Raw genomic sequence first — 23284 nt, 5'->3', positions numbered from 1 at the left:
GCGAGTATGAGCTCTCTACAGGATAATACTCAGTGATTTTTATAACCACAATTGAATTTAAATGTGGATTGAGAAAGTCATCCCATATTCCCATCCCAACTCCTTGTTACCGAGACTTGGTCCAGCACTATGCAGATGATGATGAAGACATCCGTAAGTGCTGCATGCTGATGGGCCCTGCGCCCAATGTGAATCAAATATGCTGTACATATAATACATGAAGGATACGATCGGCCAGCGAGCGGTGTAATGGTAGATCGGAGGGTATGCAGCCGTCGGGAGGTGTAGAAATAGATGACAAAGTGAATTGCTCAGCCACTGAAATTAGATGAAGGTCAGAATCATGGGATGGCAAGAGACACGAGGGGGACTATCACACACTTACAGCGTGGTGGCGGTCGTGGAAGCTTCAAGTCAAGTGTCTATGACTGATGAGAGCATTGCATTATTGCTTCGAGGCCCGTCCTGCGCCCTCCAACTCATCCGAGGCTTCCATCTCGGCCGTTTCGCGTTCCAAAACCTCCTCTGGGTTGCTTGCATACCATAGATCCAGGAAAGCAGGACCCTTGAGGCTGTCAATCACAGTGACCGTTCGTCCGTTCCGTTCGATCTCTTTCTTGTACACAGAGGGTGTTGGCTCCACGCGTTTCGAGACGAAAGGAGTAAGCTGTTACCGGTGAGCAGGGTTGTACAAGCGATGGGAATGTCTAGTACTGCGATTGAGCCTACCTTGAATGAGTCCAGGTCCTCGGGGACGACGTAAGTGCGGACTTTCTTCCAGTCGATCACATAGTTGCCCTTCCGGTCAAAGAAGCCCATCGAGCCCGTCCGGTTACCCTTGTAGTAGCCGCCATTGACTTGCTTAGTAGTCAGGCGCAAGCGCGCCATCATTGGCTGTGAGGGCTTGAACATGTTGGTGGGGATTGAAGTAGGCAAAAGACAGGAAGAGCGGGTGTCGCGAAGTTCCGTCAGGTGTGAGGGCGAAAGTTTGGGCGGTCGGGCCCGCGCTAATCGCTACGCCGAGAACTTTTTTCTGGAGCAAAAAAAAAGTTGGAACGCAAGTTAAACAATCCACCAAACCCCTCCACCACACAGTGACTGGGTTCATTTTGTACTACATTGTACGAACCAGAAGCTGTTGGTCTTCTTCGTTCATTTCTTTTCACCTCGGAGCCATGCCTCGCCAACAGACACAGTCGCGGGGTCCGAAAGACCGTGGTGCGCCGCGGCCACCAGCCCAAAAACGCCAGAAGGGCAGCGGACTAGACGCGCTCTCTCGCGCGGAAGAACAAATCCCCACCAAATTGGGTGTGCGGCGCAATCGTCTTGGTGACTACGATGACGGAGAATGGCGGAAAAGGCCCACAGGCCAGGACGACGATGACGAGAATGAGCGCCCGATTTACAAGAAGCGCCGAACCGACGCATCAGACGAAGGCGGAAGCGATAGCGAAGGCCACGCGTGGAAGCTGGGACAAGTTGACAGCGATGATGACGAATCTCTAGACAGCGATGAGGCCCTCGGATCCAGTGACGAGGAGCGATTCGAGGGTTTCACCTTCCGCGGCAGCTCTTCGCACACGTCCAAGCCCAAGGCAAAGAGAGCCGATAAGAAGAAGCGTGCAGGAATCAATCTATCCGAAGATGTCGACGGGTCCGAGGAAGAGGAATCTGGTGAGGAGGATGACGACGATGAAGATGGTATTGATCTTCTTACCGCCTGGGATATGAATACAGCAGCCGAGGAGAAGGAGGCCAAGAAGGCTGCAGATAAGGCCAGGAAGGCTGCGAACGGGGACTATAGCGACGAGGATTCAGGCTCGGAGGGCGACAGTGAAGATGACCCCAGTGACGACGATACCGAACTGTCTCTCTCAGACGACGATGCAGCTGCTCAGAAACATGGTTTATCCAAACTTCAAGATTTTGTTAAGTCGATGGAGAGTGAAAGAGCCAGAAAACCCAAGCAGAAGTCGCAAGAACAGGGCACACCGACCGTATACGGATTAACGTCTTCTCGCAAATTGACCGTTGCCGATCTGCTACCCACCATTACGGATTCCCGCCTCAAAAGCTCGTTGAAGCATGTGGATGCTATTGCTCAGGCATCTAAAACGGGCATTCCAGGCAAGCTTGATGCTCCTTTGGCGAAGCGCCAACAGGATAAGCTTGACCGGACTGCCGCCTACGAGAAGAGCAAGGAGACTCTCGATCGATGGCTCGAGACGGTCAAGGCCAACCGCAAAGCCGAGCACCTCACATTCCCCCTACCCGACCCCGATGCGCAACAGTTCCATCGTCTAGATGTGGCTAAGCCTAAGACCGACTTGGAGAGCACTATTCACGATATTCTGGTGGAGAGTGGACTGGCTGAAGCCAATGGCAAGTCCGCCGAAGACCAAGTCCAAGGCTTTGAAGAACTTCAGGCCCGCACGCTGCCTATTGAAGAAATCCAGGCTCGGCGAGCTGAGCTGAGAAAGCGACGGGACTTGCTCTTCCGAGAGGAAGTTCGTGCCAAGCGGATCAAAAAGATCAAGAGCAAATCCTATCGCCGCGTCCACCGAAAAGAGCGCGAGAGACTGGAGCAGCGGGAGCGCCAGGCTCTTCTCGAATCTGGTGTCGATCTCGACGAGATGGAGCGGGACGAGAACGAGCGGAAGAGAGCTGAGGCCCGTATGGGCTCTAAGCACCGTGATAGCAAATGGGCTAAGAGCAACAAGGAGTCTGGACGCACGGCGTGGGACGAAGAAGCCCGGAACAGTGCTGCTGATCTGGCCATGAGAGAGGAGGAATTGCGGAAGCGCATCGAAGGAAAGCGTGTGTCTCGGGGAGATGAAGATTACCTGGGTTCTTCGAGTTCTGAGTCAGAAGATGAGGATCCTTGGGCCTCCGACGCTGAAGATAGAGAGAAGCGCAAGATGCGCGAACAGCTCGCCGCTCTGGAAGGTGGCGCTTCTGATGATGGGGGTAAGGGTGCTCATTCCAGCCTATTCTCCATGAAGTTCATGAAGAACGCCGAAGCTGCTCGCAAGGAACAAAATGATGCGGAGCTCCGTCGGCTCAACCGTGAGCTGCATGGCGAGGACTCGCAGTCTGAGGCCGAGTCGGAGACCGGCCGACGCAAGTTCGGCCAGTCAGACAAGACGGAGGCAAATCCCCAGGCGAAAGCTCTGCCGAGGAACGAGTTTGAAGAGGCCTCTGACTCGGAAGACGAGACCCGACAGCACGCCGTGACTGATCACAATGTTGACATCATTGTCGACCGTTCTGCGAAGCAGAACACTGCTCTATTTGCTTCCAACACCACGTCTCGATCAACACAGAAGATGTTCAGTCAGCAAAAGGAGCCGCCGGCCGAAGAAGAAAATCCCTGGTTGGTTCAAACTGAACGCAACAACCGCCGACGCGCTGGTGCGGATGCTCAGGAGACCGTCGATATCTCCCTTGACGCGCAACCTCAGGTTTCGCAGATCAAGTCCCCTGCCAAGGAAATCAAAACTGTCAAAGCAGTGGCTTCTAGGCAACAGCAGGAGGAGAACGACAGTGACGATGAGGACAGTGTGCCTGTTCTGTTGAAGAACCATGACCTTGTCAAGAGAGCGTTCGCTGGTGATGAGGTTGTTCAAGATTTCGAGCAGGAGAAGATGGACACCATTGCAGAGGAGGGTGACAAAGTTGTCGACAACACGCTCGATGGATGGGGGAGCTGGGCCGGTGACGGCATCAGTAACAGGCAGAAGAAGAAGCAAAAGCGCGACCTGACTGTTGTTGAGGGTGTGAAGCCCGAGAAGCGCAAGGATGCCAAGCTTTCTCGTGTTATCATCAACGAGAAGCGGATCCAGAAGGTATGTTATCTCTGCTTATACCAATTCGCACATCAGAGCTAACTCTTTTCCTCCAGAACAAAAAGTACCTGGCTAGCCAGCTGCCTCATGAGTTTGAGACCAAGGCGCAGTACGAGCGGTCTCTGCGGATGCCCATCGGGCCTGAGTGGTCTACTAAGGAGACCTACCAGAGCAGCACCAAGCCTCGTGTGATGCTCAAGCCGGGCATTATCAAGCCCATGGAGAAGCCCATCTAGTGAAGATCTGTCACGATACCCTCTTGAAGACATGTACATTCATTTTCATTGCCCATTTTGGCACGGCAGACATAGCTGCAGTGCTCAGCTGCCCAAAAAGAATACCATTTAGCTTACACTGTGTCTATCGCATGGGTAAATTGGCTTGTATCTCACCACTTTGGACGCTGTCCAGAGTACGTACTTGGTATGCTTCTTATGTAGATGGGCTGATCACTTTGGGTTGCCGTAGAACTCACCCCGACATCATCCACCATGTATCACTCCCAGCCTTCTTCTCACATGGCCCGGGATGTCGTCACCGCGCTGCTCAAGCGTCTTCTGATGACGAGGAGGCGCCGTAGGGCAAAACGGGCCAGCCTCAACCGAGCACTGGAATGTTGCGCACCATCGCGGCTTTCAATGCCGTGCTGGGTAAACCCTCCCGCCGACCACGACATGCCTCATGGATGAATCACTCGGACCCTCAGATAGCACCATGGATCTGCTAGTAATGCATCGGCTTCGAGTCATCGCGGACTCTCACAAAATTGAGAGTGGGTTGACGGGGGTTCCGCGAGCTCCACATCCTTGGCACTGCCACGACAAACACCGTGGCCTACGACCCCATCGGACTCACACATCCCTCGCGGAGCGCTCCTTTACAAGATTCAACTCCCTGAACAGTCTGCTTGAATTGAAGCGCCCTGTGGGGACAGACATCGAACACCGTGTGCAATATACTGTGGCCAGCACCGAGTACGCCGCACTGTTTACCAAACCCGCGACACATTCCTGGTAGTGGAGACAACATCCGCGGACGGGGCGTGCACCATCTCAGCAAGCCATTGTTGTCTTTAACTTACGCCCTACATTGCTGGACTAAACACGCACTACCCACCCCGCGGCAGCTCCGGCCACTCGTTTCTGTTGCTGTGAGGACATCCACGCACCTGATTTCCATGAGGATCTGCGGTCCCGGAATTCTTTCTGCACGCCATTCACAACAATCCAGCCTGAGCTTGCTGGGAGCTCACTGCATCTCCTGGAATTTATAGAGCATACTTGTAAGTCGCTGTCCCCTCGATCCCGATCCTCTTCTCCTTGTTGGTGTATATTCGATTCTCCCTCTCGAGAATCCAGCAGCTGCACTGTGCTGTTTAGTTCGTGTCCTCAAGACGACGAGTTGAAGCATAGATATAGCTTGTTGTTTACAGTGTCAATTGAATCCACTGGATTAATCCATTTTCTTATTTGGACCAATTGACATCCGGTGCCATGGCTGCTTTCTGGAAAACTACAGCCGTGCTAACATGGCTTCTTGCTGCAGATACAGTAAACTCTCTGCCGCAACCGGTGGGCACTGCTGTTGAAAAGATCTTGAAGCCATCAGCAACACAACCAAAAACAGATTTCAAGACTCAGTATCCTCCGTCAAATCAGCGACTAGCCATCCCTGCGGCGGAACCAGTATGTGCTTGAACCAAGCCGATTGATGTGTACAAATCAAGCTATATGAGTTGTAATACTAACGTCCCTCGCCAGGCCTATCGAGTTGCACTTGAGAACGGCGGGCATCCATCGCGGCTTCCTTTTCCGACTTTCGACGTTGGTCACTTCCTTGACGACATTGGCGGCTTGTTATTGCCGGAGAGCACCTCCTTGCCAGCCGCATCGCAGCCGACGGACGCTCCTGCGGACGACTCGCCGAACGACTCACCAGACGACTCACCAGACGACTCACCAGACGACTCACCAGACGACTCACCAGACGATTCACCAGACGATTCACCAAACGACTTACCAGACGACTCACCAGACGACTCACCAGACGACTCACCAGACGATTCACCAGACGATTCACCAAACGACTTACCAGACGACTCACCAGACGATTCACCAGACGATTCACCAAACGACTTACCAGACGACTCACAAGACGATTCACAAGACGACTCACCAGACGACTCACCAGACGACTCACCAGACGACTCACCAGACGACTCACCAGACGATTCGTCAGACGCCCCCTCAGCCACGTCATCTTCTGTTGCAGGTGGGTATAACACAGTTGCCATCATCAATGCCTTCCACAAGCTGACCCTAAATAGTCGGCGTTCCTACTGGACCTCCGGGAGGCCACCCGGTACCGATGAACAACCAAGATATCTTCCAGCCAGTCGCAACTGGTGCGGTCCCCGCAAACATAAAGACTCGTCATGACCACCCGGTTCAAAACAAATATGTAAGTCGTGGAGGACTTCTGTCACGGCCGAAATTATTCTAATGTTGATCAGGCGAATACTACCAATCCAATTGAGACCAACAAATTCTATGCAGGTCTCTTTCTGGGATCGCAAACGAACGCAAGCTTCACACAGCCGTATTCTCTCGCCTGGTCTCGAGGAGGTGGAACCCTGAAGAGCTGGGGGATGAGTATTACTCATGTGGCGGCCAATGTTCTCGCCTATGGTCCTCAGAACCACGAGATCCCTGGCAGCCCAGTGGCATACTATATCAACCCCGTCGGCATACAGCACATTATTCTGTCTGCAGCTGAGTTGGATGAATCCAGTGTTCTTAGCATTGCAGAGCCAAAGGCATTTTCAGCTCATGCTGTCCTGAAGCGATCGGGTGGTTCCGCTCAGCACATAACATTCCCCGTTGTTCAGGGCATGGGCTATGTGACTGGTGTGTACAGCGATTTGCAGCCCCTCATTGAGAGTGGAGTCTTCTTCCGGAAGGTCGTCGATGCTGGATCCCCCAAGCCGGGCATTTTCAAGTATCAGGTCTTCTTTGAGGATGACACCGAGTGGCTGCTCTACGCTACGCCTGATGATGGCAAGAACCCCGATTTCAAGTTGATTTCCACGTCCAGCCTCCGCGGTCCTCCTGGATTCAGTGGTACCATCCAAATTGCAAAGAACCCTGCTGGTAAGTCAGGCGAGAAGTTCTATGACAACTCTGCTGGTGTGTATCCTGTTGCAGGCGCTGTGTCTGGGTCCGTAACTGGAACGGCGGGCACTTATAAGTTTTCGTGGACCAAGGCTGGCAAGAACGCGGATGGCACCCCCCTTATCATGTTCGCTCTGCCTCATCACCTTGAGTCCTTTGATGGCAGCACCCGAGGGCGTACCACCGACATCCACTTGCGCACTACCACCAAAGGCAACGCAACTGCTGTCATTGGAGAGAGTTGGATCATGGCCGAGCCTGATCTTCCGATGGATATGGGTTTCGCGCCGTGGTCGCCTACAAAGGGAAATGTCCACACACTTTCTGAGCATGCTCAGATCGCCATTGGCCAGATTGCTCCTGTCGAGTTGCAGCAAGATATCGATGGCCAGACCAACCTCAACAGTATGTACTATAGTGGCAAGGCCCTGAGCAAGTTCGCGACCTTGATTTGGACCGTCAGTAACCTGGGCAATAACCCTGGTGTTGCCCACGAAGCTTTGCTGAAACTCAAGAAGTCCTTCGCTCGCTTCGTGCAGAATCAGCAGCAGTATCCACTCGCCTATGACTCGGTCTGGAAGGGTGTTGTTTCGACTGCTGGCTATGCTGGTGACTTGAACGCCGATTTCGGAAACACTGCCTACAATGATCATCACTTCCACTATGGCTACTTCATTCAGGCTGCCGCTATTATCGGCTCCCTTGACCCAACCTGGCTGGCTCAAAACAAGGAGTGGGTCAACATGCTTGTTCGCGATGCCGGCAACTCTGTTGAGAATGACCCTCACTTCCCCTTCTCCCGCTCCTTTGACTGGTTCAATGGCCACTCGTGGGCAAAGGGTCTCTTCGAGTCCTTCGATGGAAAGGACCAAGAGTCGACATCCGAAGATACCATGTTTGCCTATGCTATCAAAATGTGGGGGCGGACTACTGGGGATGCCAGCATGGAAGCCCGTGGTAACATGATGCTGGGTATCCTGCGCCGCTCGCTCCACAACTACTTCCTCATGCAGAGCAACAACACCAACCAGCCGCCTAATTTCATCGCGAACAAGGTGACTGGCATTCTGTTCGAAAATAAGGTCGACCACACCACCTATTTCGGCAACAACCTGGAGTATATTCAGGGCATCCACATGCTGCCTTTGCTCCCCAATTCCGGCTATACCCGCCAGCCACAGTTTGTCGCTGAGGAGTGGCAAGCGATGTTTTCCCCCAACGCTTCAACCCCTGCCTCTGGGGTGGATGGTGGCTGGAAGGGTGTTCTGTTCGCCAATCTTGCCCTCATCAACCCCCGGGCCTCGTGGGACTTCTTTGTTCAGCACAAGTTTGACTACAGCTGGATTGACGGGGGTGCTTCCCGGACTTGGTACCTGGCCTATGCTGCCGGTGAGTTTTCATATTTCCAAAGTCTTATCAAATACTAATCCGTACTAGGTCTCGGTGGTGCCTGAAGGACTTGACACTCTTTTTCACGATTTAGACCCTCTTATTCAGGTGTTGGTGGCTCATTTGCGTCGGATTCCCGGATATTCTTCCTTCCTTGGTTTTTACTTCCTGTTCATGCTCCCGGGGCCGGTATCTCGTTTTCCTATTACGGCGGCTTGCGGTATGGATTCATTTTATGGGGTTATTCTTAGTAGCTATTTCTGCAATGCAGTCCTTGAGTATATATTAGTAGGTATGTCATGATAATCACTGTCTAGCTCCTGGGAAGAGTCTGAAGAAAGACAGAAAAAACAATGCCACGTATTTTACATTCGCTCGATGAACTTTCAGGGCTACAGCCAGGTCGATGTAGTCGTACTACGTAGCATCCGACCCACTTCCATGTCGATTCCCTCACTGACTTATTCTCGTCTCATTCCATTATGATATTCAGGTTTGAGAATTTTCGGACAAGACAATGTGGTGGGGTAGTTCAATCTGTGGTACAGCATAATGAGCTTAGCAGACAGCAACTCCAGATATATATCGTCTCGGCGAAGGGGGCATAGGTAGGTACCTACCCATCACCATTCAACCGTTACTAATTCTATCCCCCTAGAATATCCTGACAGACCAAAAAGGTCAATACCGAATAGCTGCCTGAGCCTCTAATGTCTGAATCCTATTCCATGCCAGGCAAAAAGCCTAACACAAGACATCCATTATGCGGGCCAAGTCGGAGACCCACCTCTCAGAACGCTGCTGATTTGCCTCAAATTCTTGGCATTGAAGCGGGACTGGAGCTGGTCCCGACGAGCATGCTTGTGGTGTCTATCTCCAAAGCATGGACGCGTTGTCAATTCTGCAGCATTACTGGTTTCACAAGACCAATTTCTCACAGCATGGGGTTACAATTAGGTCTTCGGAAGACCGAAAGAGGGAATTGATAGCATCCCTTGCGGGCCTGTTGTGGAATGTGAGATGCGGCTTCATGGTTGGTATGGATATGTGTTGCGGAAGAGGGGCGTCTGTTGACGATCTCCTGGGAAAGGAAAGGCTTTTGAAGATTATTTTGCAGCCCTTCTACCTCATTATCCTATATACACGCACACACACACTCTCTCTCTCTCCCCCTCTCTCTCTCTCCGCCGTAGAGAATGGCATCTTAAGTCTATGCATTGAGAATTAAGGTGTTGAAAGGTACTCCCAGGACGGAGATGAAGGCTTCATTAAAGAGCGAGGTCCAAAAATATCTACCTCGTACGCTCACAATTTTCATTTCTCATCAAATCATAGCCATATGTGTACAAGCAACAGATCATGTCCGCTCATTGGCGCGCGGAAGATCCAAATCTACCACCCAGGGCGCATTATATGGATGGTATCCAAGTGTCATAATGCTGGCGTTTACAAAGAGCGTTTCCGCCCCGTACTGCAGCGGCCGCTGACTCTCCGAGCTGATATCGCAGAATGCCGCCCGCTGCTCCAGCATGTCTTCCTTGTCAGTAGGGACCTCTTCTTGTTTGATTCCACCAGAGGCATCCCACGTCCCGCGCATAGCTCCCCATCCCTCGTGGATATGCCCGAACATATATAGGCGTGGCCGGGCACGCTCGGCTGCTCGGAGGAGATGTTGGCACCCGACATGTTGCTCGTGGCCGTGGTCTCTGCCAACGAGATCAAGGACGCTGGCCGGAGGGCCGTGGGTGAGCATAATGTCGATTGTAGGGTAGCTCGGGACGGGGTTTTCGGGTGCGGGGTTGCTTGTGCCGGGGAGGGAGAGGGTTGAAGCGGTCTTGGGAGCGCGGGTAGGCGAAAGCCCAGCGACAGAATTCGGGCTGGTATGGCGAGGCATAAACGGTCAGCTTTGCGCCGTTCGATAGGGTGAAGCTGTGGACGCCTTCCTCGAGGTATCGGATTCCCGCCGCGCGGGCCGATTCATTAGTGTACATGTCTTTGACGCGCCGCACGTAGGTCTGCATTTCTTCTAGCGGCGGCTCGCCGCCGGCTCGAATAGCCTTCATAAGGGACTGTTCGTCATCTTCGAGGAGGATACCTTTGCCACCGAGCCACTCCGGCCGACGGTGGCGCCGATATCCGAAGCTGGTGAAGTGCTCTTCGTCGAGGGTGATGTCGTGATTCCCGGCGATGACAAGCTTCAGCTCTGCATCGGCCGCTTTGAGTAACGAGACCATTGCCTCGTGCTCGACGCTATAACCGACTTTGGTAAGATCACCGCCATGGAGGAGGACATCGGCCTTTGGGAGTGGGCTGCGGTAGGCGTAGGAGGTTTGGTGTGGGGAGTAGGGGATAGCGGTATGCGTGTCGGAGATCATGCAAATGCGGGTTTTGATCCCCGCGGAGGAAGCCATCGTGGCCGTGGGGGTACGTTGAGAACAGTGGGAGAGATTTTAAGGGAAAAAGGGGAAGAGAGGAAGGAAAAGGAAGCGTCAACTCGAGAAATTCGGGTGGGAGGCAACGGTCAGTCAGCGAAGTTCCTCGCCCCGCCAAATCGAAGCAGCTACTACGGAGGTCTACAAGGTTACCGTGAATCGAGGAAGGCAAAGTAACGTAAACAGGAATCATTCCCATGTAATTGACGGCTCAGAGCTCTACAGACATTGCATCCGTGGATGCCCAGATCATGAAAGTTTTCTGGCAAACATAGTTGAAACTCCGATAACCACCCGTGCAACGACAACCCATGCGGCCTCCAAACCGAATGGTTTTCCCTTTTGCTTTTTCGTTTACTTGCGGATCGCACGCTGGTAGAAAGCCAGCTCATCACCCTCCAGGATGTAGCCGTCAACGCGGCCGGACTGGCCGGGACGCGAAGAGACGACAGCAAACAGGCGACCGGACTCGAACTGACGCTCGATGGCACCCTCGACCTTGCCCTGCTCGGCAAAGCGGGCGGCCTGCTTCTTGGCAACCGACTTGCTCTTCTTCTCCTCGGTGGTCTCACCAGCCTTCTGCTGGCGTCTGCGGCCGATGCCCTGGCCGTAGTGAGCCTCGTACCATTGGCGGAAGGGGGCGGCGTCGATCTGGACGACGGCGGACTTGGTCAGGGTGTTGGTGCGGACCAGCTCGTTGTTGGAAGGGTGGTAAGAGACACCGATGACACGGGTCTTGCGGGCAACACCCTCGGAGCCCCACGAGAAGTTACCGGACTCGAGACGCAGAGCACGGTACTTCTGGTTGCCACCACGAGTGCGGACCAAGTGGATGCGCTTGGTGCCAATACGGGTGTTGGCGGGCTGGCGGCCCTTCTCGAAGGCTCTGTTGGAAGACTAGTAAGAATTCGTTCCCAAATGTAGATGACCCCATATCACCACACAACTCGCTCCTGCCTCCAAAAATTCACCACCCCCGTTTCAGTTGGCAGAGATATCGTACCTCTTCTTGCGGTAGAAAGCACGCTTGGCACCGGTGGCGCTGCGCTTGTGGCGAGAATCACGAGAGATACCCATGTTTGCGGTTTGATGGAGGGGTCTGCTTCAAGGTCATAAAAATTAGAACTCGAACTCGTCCGGCGTGATATTCCTCCAACTCCCAGTCCTTCTGGTTCGTTCCAAGCGAGTATCGGTATTGATCGTAGTTATTTGAGGGTTCAGCTCATTGGCGAAAGGTGGTGGAGAGTCGTAGACGAGGCGAGACAAATCTCGAATTGAATATGGCCCCGAACGTGGTGGTCGAAAACCCCGAATGTCGACTCGGACGAAGCAGAAGAAAAGGAACGAGGGGTTGAAAAGGCGTCTGTGTAAACTCACCTCTAACCTGCGGCCCTTCACCAGAAACACGGATAGGTTGTCGTAGGGTGTCGTTGGGAGATGCGATGCTGTCTTAGAGTCTGTCGAATTTCGCAGGGCCAGTGTGTCGCTCGCTTGTGCGGTTGCCCTAAGCGACGCTAGCCCCTAAGAAGCTAGCGCCAATTCTGTGTGGTCCCGTGCAGGTCTCGTGATTACAGAACTCGGCTGCTGACTCATCGGACTTGCCTCTTCCAGCCGACTGAGAGTGGCTTACCCTCTTGTCTAACTACTGTTTACTCCGTACTTTTCGGATGTCATGAAGATTGAATTTGAAGATTGAATAGTCATTTCCCGAGAACAGCTCTGAATGTGCCTTTTCCCTCTTCTATTGGCACAGCAGTGCCTTTAAGCATCCTGTTCACTCCATTTTCGTACCCTTCCTCGCCCGCTCCTCGCGAACGATAGCCCCGATCCGCACGAACGCTCCGAAGCCCTCAATAAAGCACGAACCCACCCAGGTGAACCACAACTTCGATCCGAAGGGCACACCGAGAGGCCGCAGGCGCAGCACCGCCAGTGCAACCGTCTCCAAGACATGAATGCCGACCACGGAGGGGAAAAAGACCGGCCAGATGTTGTAGATGAAGTGGGCGAAGTCCGGGACGAACTTGAATCCCATATTTTCGTAGACGAATGCGCCCGGCAGGAGGTTGCCGCGACTCCAGCAGGTGGCGTAGGTGAACAGAACCAGCGCAAAGATGACGGCCTGGTAGCCTCGTGGCGCGCGGTATTCGGTGAGGGTGACATCCGAGCGGCCCATCTTCTTGAGGCTGTCCTTGTGCAATGTGACTAGGCGTCCCCGGGCCTCATTGTAGTCTTTCATCGGGGGCTGGATGGGAACGCTGTAGCGGGTGCCGTGAGCGCTGATGATCAGGTTGGAAAGGGTCAGATCCTCGAGGGATGCTCCTTTGGCTTTGCGGGCACTGATCTCGCAGAAAGCTTGCAGGTACAGCTGGAGAGAATCGCCATGGTCGGCGTTCATGTGCTTGATGATGAACTCTTTCGACATGGTGGGGGGATATGGGAGTGAAGTGAGCACTGCAATCGGATGACGAGGATGCAGGCTGTTTTGCTTAGGTAAAGTTTGGAGGATTGAGGGAACACTGAAGCTGGGGGGGGAACTGGACTGCGCTGGGCGAAAAGTGAAGGTTGCGGAGTGAAAGGGAAAGTAGACCTGCACCCGTCGATCTGCGCCAAGCCCCGAACCTCGGCCCTCCACCATGTTCAGAGATCCGAGACGTGCAGATGTGCATACCTCATCACTCGGTGGACAAGACTGCGGTCGGAAATCAAATTATCATGGAGTACAGATGAATGGATCTTCTGGAACCTGTCACTGTGACCCTTGCACCTAGGTACCGACAAACTTTGATTGCTGAGGAAATATATACATGGGAGTACTCAGTAAGTAGTACAAGATCGGTTATGTTTGACTCTCCTACGCCGCGCCCATCACACATCACACATGGTTTCAAGGAATCCAGAACAAATGAGACGGGAAAGAAAATAACAACCGGTTCAGTAAAAAAAGAAATTGAAAAAGGTAAATGAAGCGATGATCAAGACGGGGGACGGCTCTATGGGCGAAGGATGCAGACAGAGCAGAGCAAGCAAGAACTGAGAGGCAAAGTCATTGGTCGTAACTATCATGGGCATTCGGAGAGCGGATCCAGCTGCGCGATATTATTTCGAAGAGACCGGTCGACCTGAGAGGAAAAAGGAAGAGACAGGGCGAAGTTTATGCACTATAGTTGGAAATCAACTCCTAGTTCACGTTGAGCAATCGGTCCTTTACGGGCCCCTAGCAGGGAACACCAGTCAGGGTCATAACTTACATCAGAGCCAGAGTCAAGTCGCCGTGGATGCGAGCCTTGAGTTCCACTTCAATCTCTAAATTCAATTCCAGCTTCAGCTTCATGCCTTCCTCGTCGAGGAGGCTCTTCTTCTCCTCGTTGATGACGTTCATGCCGCCCGTCGGGGCCATATTGGTGGTGCCCTGCGAATAGGGCTGCATGGACTTGCCCTGCATCAGGTCGTCATCGGAGTAGTCGTCATCGTATTCCTCAGATTCATAGTCGTCGTCGTCGTCGGAATACTCATCCAGCTGCTTTTGGGGCTGCTGCTTTGGCCGTCGGCGCTGGAGCTGCTGGTTCTTCGGGGCTGGCTGGTCGTCGGCCTCGTCTTCGGAGTACTCAATGTCATCGGCACTGTCATAGTCTTCGCCTGATTCGTACTCATCGGGCACCTTGAACTGCTTCTGCTGCTCCTGGGTCTTCTCGGCAGTCGCCATGGTGGATGTGTGAGGGTCTTCGATGAAGGACACGAAAGAACAATATGAAAGGGGGACGACAAGAAGTGCCTCTGATTCAGGAACCAAAAGTAGAGCAGCTAGAGAAGAAAGAGATTTGAGAAATAAAGAGGCAAGCGGTGATATGATATGATTTGATTGAACCGACAGAGGCACGGCTGCGGGACAACCCAGGAGGGCGAGCATCATAGGCGCACTCTACCATGACGTTGGCGGCGGCTTTGCAACGCATCTCCACGTTGGTTGATTTTGTTACCAATGAATTTCTTCAGACGAGGACCGCGTCATGCCATAAACCATAGGCCATAGGCCACCGGCATGTCCCACCGTGCCAGGCCTGACCCCGTGGGTATAGGCCGGGCTGCGGTATGCGCACCAGGGCCTATACTTCCCCCGACTCGGGTAGGTCACTGCCGGCCTGCCTCGCGTGGAACGTCCCGTGGAAACAGCCACATCCTCGTGGCCCGAACCAGTCCAGCCCAAAGACAACTGGGCACGTCCTGGACCCATCGTCATTTGGGACTGTGGCTGAACAACTGTCTTGTTGGACGTACGGACCATGCCGTGCACCCGTGCGACTTCTCCACGCCTGATTTCTGACGCCGGGTGGCGTCATTGCACCGCTTTCCCAGCTTCCCAGAGAGTACCACAGCCAACCCTGCAACGGTCTTACGTCTACTTAATTTATAATAGTGGAGAACGGGGCTGATGCCAGTGTCAAAATGCCCCGACCAGCACGGTGATTGGCGGATCCCCGGGTGGGCCTCGAATTCTGTGCCTGCTTCGCAGCCCGCGATCTGCTGCCATTCGCTGGTCCGGGCGTCGTGCCGCAACGACCGACGCGGTCCCGACAGGGATATTGACTCTATCGACTCTCAGATGGCAGTACGATTGAGACGACCGATCCCTGGTACGGATGATATGGTCGGCGAGAAAACGCCACGCCTGTGCGCTACATAGCCTCCCCTCCATACGGAGCCATTCCAGGTCTTGATCCTGTTCCCGACAAACGTCATATCCCTCCCCACTTTCAGATATTTCGACTGCAATCACTGGAGGGTTGGGTGTGTGCTGGAATATCACCCAGGGTACCACCCATAGAGTACCACCGCTCAATTGCACGGTACCTTGTCGCTAGGCGTCCAAGCCACAAGAGGCTGCAGCATCCAAAAAAAGCATATACCCCAGACCTCTCCATCTGACGTCGGAGGCGGCACTCATGCACCCAGCAGCACCGGTTTTGTTCCCGTCTTGTGGCTCCATGATATAAACTGGTTCAAACAAGCGGCGTCGTGTGGTATCCGCCTACATCATATACCGCAAGGGTCAATTACATAGTTCGCCTTTGTCTATCTGCAGCTGGACCCTCCCACATCCCTCGCACAACTGCCCTGGTGACGCTTGGTCCTTCATAACCCGAGTCTCCATCCGATCAGTTCATATTTCCCCTCCACCCCGCCCCTCGTCCCATCTTCTTCTTTTCTTTCCACCATGGCCGATCAGGAACCGTCCACTTCCAACCCCAACTCCTCCCCCAGCACCCCCAGCAAACCCAAGCGTGCTCCTCCCAAGCTAGGCAAGAAGTCCCCAGCCAAGCAAGAACAGACCCCGCCTCCTTCTGAGCAGGGACAAGATCAAGAGCAAGAACAAGAGCAAGAGCAAGAGCAAGAAGAGTCCCAACAACCTCAAGCAGAAGACGCCGACGAGGACCAAGCACAGCCCGAGCCGCGCGAGCAAGAGCCCGACTCAGACGACCAGAACGAAGACGAGAACCAGCAGAACGGCGCTGAGCCCGAGCCCGAACCCGAACCCAAACCTCAGGCTCAACCCGAACGTCGTCGCCGCAAAACGCGCCCACCCCAGCGCGTGCAAGACTCAGACATTGAATCTATCCCGCGCAACGACATGGACGCCCAGCCACAGCAGCGTCAGCGCACCCGCCGCACGCGCCAGCCGCAGCAGCAGCAAGGCCAAGACGGTGGCCCGCTCGGCGGCCTCGGCGGCGTCGACCAGGCCGGCCAGCTAGTCCAGAACACCGCGGGCAATGCGCTGAACGGGGTCACCGGGTCGGCGGGCAAGGCCGTCGGCGGGATCCTGGGCGGCGGGCAGAAGGAGGAGAAGGATGATGGCGGCCGTGACGAGCAGTTGCGGCTGCGGCTGGATCTGAATCTGGACATTGAGATCCAGCTGAAGGCCAAGATCCATGGTGATCTGACCTTGGGATTGCTGTCAGTATCCTTCTTTCCGTACACCCACTCCGACATACTTTGCTTGATCTGAATGATCGGTTTTGCGCTAGTTGACCTTTTTTTTTTTTGACGTGTTCTTTTCACTGACTGACGTTCTAGTAATTAATTTATCCTGTCTACAGCGGCTAGACAAAGTGTTATATCTGCGCTTGTTGGTCTATCTGCTCCGCATGATTGATTCAGCCCTAGTGGCTACGTTTCCGCGACGACTTGTCTATGGTTCCGGTGATGCAAGATGCAGGACTGCATGGCTTGGGCATGTTTTTCTTTTGTTTTCTTACTGCTTTTGTGTCTTCTTTTTCTTTCCCAGTTTTGTCTCGGCTGCCCATTTCTTTAGATCTGGCCCGGCCGCTCTGGTATCTGGTCTGTGATGAACATTTCTATGTACTGTACAGTAGTCTCCCATATAGTGTGGTCAGTTTCGGCCGAATGGGATAATGAAGACCACATGATTCAGACTCGGGCTGTGGTGCGAATAATACCTCGCCGTAGACACTCGTGTGGCGGCCGCGTCTATTGAAAGTTTCCAGTTGGACCTTTCCCTAACCCTTTAACCCATTGGGCGGCGGGCTTAAGACCGTAGTAAGGGCTGAAGACCGTAGTAAACCGGGTCTGTGGGACAAGTGTCATTGGCCGTCTGAGTTCAGTGGCTAGACGTATTGCTGGGCTTACTTGGTTGATATCAAAAATGATAGTACCAAACTGACTACATCGAGACCACCGGTCTACCCATTAGTTATCCATTGATCTACTATAATCTGACTGAAGTATGTGCAGTCCGGCAATCTTCCATCCACCAATCTATTCACACTTGTAAACCGATAGCAGTAAAACATGTGGGGCATCGGTCAGCGTAGAAAACCCCGAGCAGGACGGTGAAGAACGAGGAACATAAGGACAGGCGGAGGGTAAGTCACGCTTTATATACCGTTCTTTACTTTATTATCTTTCAATCGTGAACTCCCAACAAGTCGCGTCAACTGACAACCACGGACATACCACAAAACAAGGACAAGACAGACAACTCCCAGTATAAGAAGAGATCTTACAACCCCGCAACATACATCAGTCCATACCCAATGGTCACAATCACTACAAAGGCCATCAGACTGGACGGGATGCCGCAGGTGAGGAAATGGCGGACCTGAAGGTAGCGCTGGCCGGTCTGCGGGACCTCGGTCATGATAGCAGCTAGTGGCAAACGCAGTCAGTAATGGTTTCGGATAGCAAAAGAACATGAAAATTCGACCAAGAAACGCACTCATATTAGGGAACCCGCTCGTGGGCAACGCCATCGCGACGGAGCACATGAGTGCACCAGCCATGACCAGCAGGTTCGGGTGGGGGTCCTCCATGCCGACACCGATCTGGCGAACAAGGGGCAGCATAATTAAAGCGGCGACGGTGTGCGAAATGAAAGTGGCGATGACGAGAATCAATGCCGAGAAGACGAGAAGCAGACTGTACAGGCTGAGATGCTCGACCTTGGCCGTGATACCGGAGGCGATGGTGTGCAGCAAGCCAGAAGAGGTGACAGCTTTGCCGAGGCACAGACCACCAGCGGCGAGGATGATGATCGTCCAGAGGAAATTGTTGAAGTCTTCCTTGTTGAGGATACCGGTTCCGAAGAATAGGACCAGTGGGATGATGGCGATGACGCCCATGTCACCGAAGACATGCTCGAGCTGGTGGCTAGCGCACCAGAGGGCAATGGTGACGAGAGTGACTGCGCTGATGAAGTACTGGGTCCCGGTGAAGCGGTCCTTAACGGGGCGCATGGGGATCACAGTTGCGTTGCGGCCGGGGCGGAATGTGACCAGCAGCAGGCCCCATATCAGCAGGATCGAGATAATACACACAGGCAGCGAGATGAAGAACCAAGTTCCCCAGCTGATACTCGGGTACATATTCTGCAGGGCAATGATATTCTGTGGAGATGCAATTGGAGACGCAGCACCGCCGACGTTGGCAGCCAACGCGATACCCAGGACGAGCGCCTTGCCGAAATCGGAATCGGGAGACAAGTTGCGGAGCAATGGTTGGATGATTGAGTAACAGAGCACGGGAGAGGCGACGTTACTGATCCACATACTCAAGAACATGCTCACAAACATGTTGGTTAGCAGGACAATCCTTGGCTCGGACCCAGCCTTGCTTAGAACAAACATGGCCATGCGTCGGGCGATATCGTATTTGGACAAAGCTGCGGCAATGGTAAAGCCACCGAGCAGAAGCATAATCACTGGAGTCCACATAGATGAGAATACCAAGCCTGTTGCCTCCTTCGGCCCTAGGCGCTTGTGGGGCTTGTCTTCTGAACGCATAATACCCAGAATGACGACCAAGAATGGGATCAACAGCGAAGTGACGAAGAGCGGAATGGCCTATACGGAAAATCGTTAGCGACAGAAATTCATTCGAACAATACAGGGTTTCTACCTCAGTCGCCCACAAAATGCTGACAAGCACTAGCATCGCCAGGCAGTTCTGCTGTTCGGGGGTTTCCATAATCGGCACTGAGAGCATGGCTCCAAACACAGCAAAACTGAGAATCAAAGTGCCGAAGCTCAAGCTGCAGAGCCACACGGGGAAATGAATTCGACCGAGAGGAGTAGCAACTTCCTGCGTCCGGATCTCTTGCTTGTCACCTTGGCGCCGGGCAGTGGCTGGATCCTCATCACCTCCCAGAAGGGTCCGGCGAATACCCACATTCGCAGCCTGGGCACGCCGTTCAATCTCGATCATCTCACGCCAAACGGTGTTTCGCTCCCAGACCACATGCTCGCGTAGGTGGAGACGCAACTCGCGACTCGCAAGTTCACGGTTGCCCTTGGTGACGACGTCCGCGTAAACGCCCTCGACCTTATCGATGTGGCTGTCCACGGCAGCCATGGTGGTATCAGTGAACGGCACTGCTGAGTTGACCACAGAGGCCAGATAGTCCCGGCGCAAGTTGCGGAACAAGGTTTTGTCGTACTTCTTCAGCGCCTTGGAGAAGCCAGTCTTGTTTAACTCAATGAAGGACCTCAACTCGCAGAGAGAAACGTAGGTTTCAATGAGACGCTTCTTCAGCGACACGCCCGCATTATACAGAGCCAAGAAAGCCTGGTCGCTCAAGTTAGAATTCCGACGGCTGCGGCTGCCTGCCTGGCCAAAGAACGTGGAATCTGCCATATCACCCGCGTGTGGGTCGTCGGTTGTAGACTCGCCATCGGTCGACTGCATCGTCCGCCGGCGCAGGGTGAGCGACGCTGAAGGATCCTGATCATCGTCGCTATCTCCGTCTTCCTCGCTCACACTCGAACGCCGGCGCTGGCCATTTCCAAAATTACGGAAGACGCTTCCAGCGCTCCATCGCGAGGCTGAACTCAACATCCTTGCCTTGATGACGGTCTCGCTGACAGGGTCCATATTGACTCCGTCTGTTTCTGACAGATAATCCATGGCCTCTTGCATCAGCTTTTCCGTGTTATGGAAGATCTCAGCCTGCTTCTGCTCATAGAAGGTACAGATTTTGTCCAGCTCCGCATCAAGGGCACGCTTGAAGATCCCGTCCGGGTTGTTTAATTGGGAAGTGCCCAGTAAGGGCGCGGACTCGACATCCGCGCTGGACTGCCCCTCAGTTCGGTTAACTTGCTTCTCGAGAGTATAAATCCTGAGCACCAAATCGCAATGTTAGCACACTCAATAGTACAAGAGCTCCACACATATCCCACCCATGCATCCACATCATTCTGTGCGATGTAACACCCGCGCTAAGTTGCAGCTTGAGCTGTATCCACGAGCATATCCAAAACTCAACCCAAAGCGGAAACAAGTCACCCGGACGCTCAAAGAAAGGCAACAGGCAAAAGTCAACTCACGATTTCTTGAGATTGCTGTAGGCAATGTAATTGGAGCTCCAGTCTGGAACCGCATTGAACTGAATGCTATGCGAGAATTTCATCTTGGCGGCAGTCTCGAGGTCACCGGCAACCAGCACACGGTTTGGGTTTGCACGATGAGCCCGGCGGCGAAGGGCCTCGGCCCAGAACCTAAGTCTTGTGGAGCGAGAGGCCCGTAGACGATTCTGCGACGAAGCTGTCTTCTCCGGGCTCGCCTCTGCGTGTGGTTCCGAACCAAGTCTCGCTAGCGACCGTGAGCTGGCGGCAGGCTCGAAAAGCTTAACAGCGTATCTGGATTGGCGTGCGCGAGCAGCTACAAACTCGGCTGCTCTCGCGATGGGGGACCGACTGGCGGCGTTGAAGTCGACGAGCTCGAAAGATTCGCGGTTCGAGGGGGGAGCCACCGTCGTTTGGGGGGGCCGGAGGGGGATCGGCCTGGATGATGCGATTGTCCGGCTGGAAGGAGGGGGTCCGATTGAGGAAAGAGGAAATATTGCGGGGCGCGCCAGGCGGATCGAAGTGTGGTCAGCTGGGGTCGACCGGCTGTGCGGGTTGCACTGGTGGTCAGGCTGGGACTGGATGGCGCGCGGCTGATCAACTGGATTCGACCCTGGTTCTTATTCTCCGAGACACGACCTGAGACGATGAGGCATCTTTCTGGCTAGGGGTTTCTCTTCGGGGCGTTCGCGACAGCCGTGAATGGCATCAGGAACTTGCCTGCCCGATCGGGTATGGGCCGGGCTGTCTGAGTCAGCGACGTCACCGCCTATCACGGTACTGCTATACCAAGCGAAGATGGAGGTCTAAATATCAAAAAAGTTGAGTCCCGATGAACGAGAAAAAAAAAACCAACGAGCTCTGTGGCAGAAATTATGTGTGCCTGCGAATCCTAATTGAAAAGAAGGAGCGGGATACAACCAGGATTCAAATCCATATGACCAGACTAAATATACTACATGTACAGACGATGCTGAAAAGAATGCTCGGATTCCACGAACAAAGACCCCTCCTTCGACCCATTAACAAAGGAATTGACCAGGAGAAAGAAGAAAGAGAAAACACCAGGGCTGATAGTTTACCGACGACGAGGGGCAAGTCCCAGGTTCGCACGGCCAGAGATACCAATCTTGTGCTGCTGATCTCTGCGTTCCCATACACCACTACGGCCCTCAGCAACTGCCACCAGCTCGTTGGCCACGCGGTGTGCTAGCTGTGCGTCACGTCGCTTTTCGGATGCATCAAGAATCCACTTGATTGCGGCGCGGCGGCGCTGACGGAGGTTGAGCGGGTGAGGAACCTGCACAGCAGTGCCACCACCGGCGATACCCTTCTGCTGGCGAATACGGAAGAGAGGTGCCACGGAGTCAACGATGCAAGTGAGGTAGAGGACGGGGTCAAGAGGCAGCTGGGGAGCGGGAGGGCCGCCCATGAGAGCACGGCGGGGGTTGATGTTGGGAGGTGAGGAGGTACGGAGGTGGTCCAGAATAATAGACATGTTCTAGAGAAATTGGAAGGTGAGTTCATATTGCCGAGACAAGACAAATTGGACACACCTTTTGGGCGCGGGCCAGCTTCCCATCCTGCATCAGCATCTTGGTGAACTGGTCCTGCATCGTGTCGTAGCGTTTCCGGAAGTTCAGCGTCTTCTTCTCGGATGGTAGCACCGGCACATCAAACTTCAAGCCCTCGGGCAACCGCGCAGCGGTCTGCTCGTTGACCTGCTCGATCATTTCGGCAAGAACCGCGGCGGAAATGTCGTCCTGGGATTCGGTGTTCTGCATGTCTGGCAGAAGGCTGCGAGCGGAAGTTGAGAATGAGCGGGAGCCGCCAGACTTCTTCAATTGGTCTTGCATGACCTTCGGCATGTGCTTCAGGCCATCTTTGTCGCGTTTCAGGATCTGCTCGAAAAGGCCATGGTCAATTGAATCGTCCTGCAGTACCTCTGTGACCAAGAAATACACGTTGTAGGCTACTCACATCAGCAACCGGACTCCCTTGTTCCAACTCCGGACTTGACGGCTGTCCATCACAGCTCTTCTCCTTGCTCATAATCCGGTCCATCTCGGCAGCCTCTTCACCGACATGGGGCAGCTGGTCCTGGGTGGGAAATTTCTGCTCATCCGGCGAAAGGGCTTTCTTGTTTCTCTGCGACGAGTTCCATCTTTTCTGGTCGTGGAGTCGGAGAGGCAGAGCGACGCTCCGCTGCGCGCGCGGGGCAGAGGAGCGCTGGCAAAGGGCGGAAATCGCCTTGTTCGCTGTGAAGAGGTTGAGCCGGGGTGGCATTATGTAAAAAAGAACCCCTGGGCTGTGGATTGGGTTGTGGTCGTGATCTTGATGTCTGCAGACTCAGCGGGTTGCGGTCTGCATGGGACTTTTCCCGGTTCTGCTTAGTAAACGGCTTCTCGCCGCAGATGATGTAAACGCACATTCAAAGGAAGGCCGCAATTCCTTGCTACGAACCGCTAAAGACAAGGTCTTAGAGAAATTTTGATTTAACTAGTCGGCTGCAATAATTCGTTACTCAGCTTTCTATGACTCTTTTGAAGCTGGATTACATTACAAAACAGCGGCCTTCGGACAGCAATATGCTT

General features: G+C 53.8%; 9 protein-coding genes across 9 annotated transcripts; 3 read left to right on the top strand and 6 right to left on the bottom strand.

Annotated features, from left to right (window-relative positions):
* Positions 1-445: 445 nt before the first annotated feature.
* N7482_008239 (mitochondrial 54S ribosomal protein mL41) lies at positions 446-912 on the bottom strand (the record flags this gene model as incomplete). The annotated part of the gene is made up of 2 exons (XM_056690363.1): positions 446-667; positions 730-912. The coding sequence occupies 2 exons, from the start codon at positions 910-912 to the stop codon at positions 446-448; spliced, it is 405 nt and encodes a 134-aa protein (XP_056540128.1).
* Positions 913-1175: 263 nt separating this feature from the next.
* On the top strand, positions 1176-4081 carry N7482_008238 (UTP14 family protein; the record flags this gene model as incomplete). The annotated part of the gene is made up of 2 exons (XM_056690362.1): positions 1176-3845; positions 3902-4081. The coding sequence occupies 2 exons, from the start codon at positions 1176-1178 to the stop codon at positions 4079-4081; spliced, it is 2850 nt and encodes a 949-aa protein (XP_056540127.1).
* A 1257-nt stretch (positions 4082-5338) lies between these two features.
* On the top strand, positions 5339-8469 carry N7482_008237 (glucan endo-1,3-beta-D-glucosidase; the record flags this gene model as incomplete). The annotated part of the gene is made up of 5 exons (XM_056690361.1): positions 5339-5530; positions 5606-6116; positions 6172-6305; positions 6358-8404; positions 8453-8469. The coding sequence occupies 5 exons, from the start codon at positions 5339-5341 to the stop codon at positions 8467-8469; spliced, it is 2901 nt and encodes a 966-aa protein (XP_056540126.1).
* A 1292-nt stretch (positions 8470-9761) lies between these two features.
* Positions 9762-10815, bottom strand: N7482_008236 (uncharacterized protein; the record flags this gene model as incomplete). Its single annotated transcript, XM_056690360.1, has 2 exons — positions 9762-10238; positions 10303-10815. The coding sequence occupies 2 exons, from the start codon at positions 10813-10815 to the stop codon at positions 9762-9764; spliced, it is 990 nt and encodes a 329-aa protein (XP_056540125.1).
* Positions 10816-11190: 375 nt separating this feature from the next.
* Positions 11191-11913, bottom strand: N7482_008235 (40S ribosomal protein eS8; the record flags this gene model as incomplete). The annotated part of the gene is made up of 2 exons (XM_056690359.1): positions 11191-11722; positions 11840-11913. The coding sequence occupies 2 exons, from the start codon at positions 11911-11913 to the stop codon at positions 11191-11193; spliced, it is 606 nt and encodes a 201-aa protein (XP_056540124.1).
* A 697-nt stretch (positions 11914-12610) lies between these two features.
* On the bottom strand, positions 12611-13261 carry N7482_008234 (DUF2470 domain-containing protein; the record flags this gene model as incomplete). The annotated part of the gene is made up of 1 exon (XM_056690358.1): positions 12611-13261. One exon carries the CDS (start codon positions 13259-13261, stop codon positions 12611-12613), a length of 651 nt encoding a protein of 216 aa, XP_056540123.1.
* Positions 13262-14083: 822 nt separating this feature from the next.
* N7482_008233 (uncharacterized protein) lies at positions 14084-14542 on the bottom strand (the record flags this gene model as incomplete). Its single annotated transcript, XM_056690357.1, has 1 exon — positions 14084-14542. The coding sequence occupies one exon, from the start codon at positions 14540-14542 to the stop codon at positions 14084-14086; it is 459 nt and encodes a 152-aa protein (XP_056540122.1).
* A 1509-nt stretch (positions 14543-16051) lies between these two features.
* N7482_008232 (uncharacterized protein) lies at positions 16052-16840 on the top strand (the record flags this gene model as incomplete). The annotated part of the gene is made up of 1 exon (XM_056690356.1): positions 16052-16840. One exon carries the CDS (start codon positions 16052-16054, stop codon positions 16838-16840), a length of 789 nt encoding a protein of 262 aa, XP_056540121.1.
* A 1014-nt stretch (positions 16841-17854) lies between these two features.
* On the bottom strand, positions 17855-22976 carry N7482_008231 (putative plasma membrane phosphate transporter Pho87; the record flags this gene model as incomplete). Its single annotated transcript, XM_056690355.1, has 7 exons — positions 17855-18000; positions 18071-19193; positions 19249-20464; positions 20673-21128; positions 21773-22191; positions 22247-22662; positions 22724-22976. The coding sequence occupies 7 exons, from the start codon at positions 22974-22976 to the stop codon at positions 17855-17857; spliced, it is 4029 nt and encodes a 1342-aa protein (XP_056540120.1).
* Positions 22977-23284: the final 308 nt, after the last annotated feature.

The sequence above is a fragment of the Penicillium canariense genome (genome assembly GCF_028826845.1).
Source record: "Penicillium canariense strain IBT 26290 chromosome Unknown utg000006l_segment0_segment0, whole genome shotgun sequence".
Lineage (NCBI taxonomy): Eukaryota > Fungi > Ascomycota > Eurotiomycetes > Eurotiales > Aspergillaceae > Penicillium > Penicillium canariense.
Note: the sequence above shows the minus strand (reverse complement) of the source record. Positions and strands in the feature narration are given on the sequence as shown.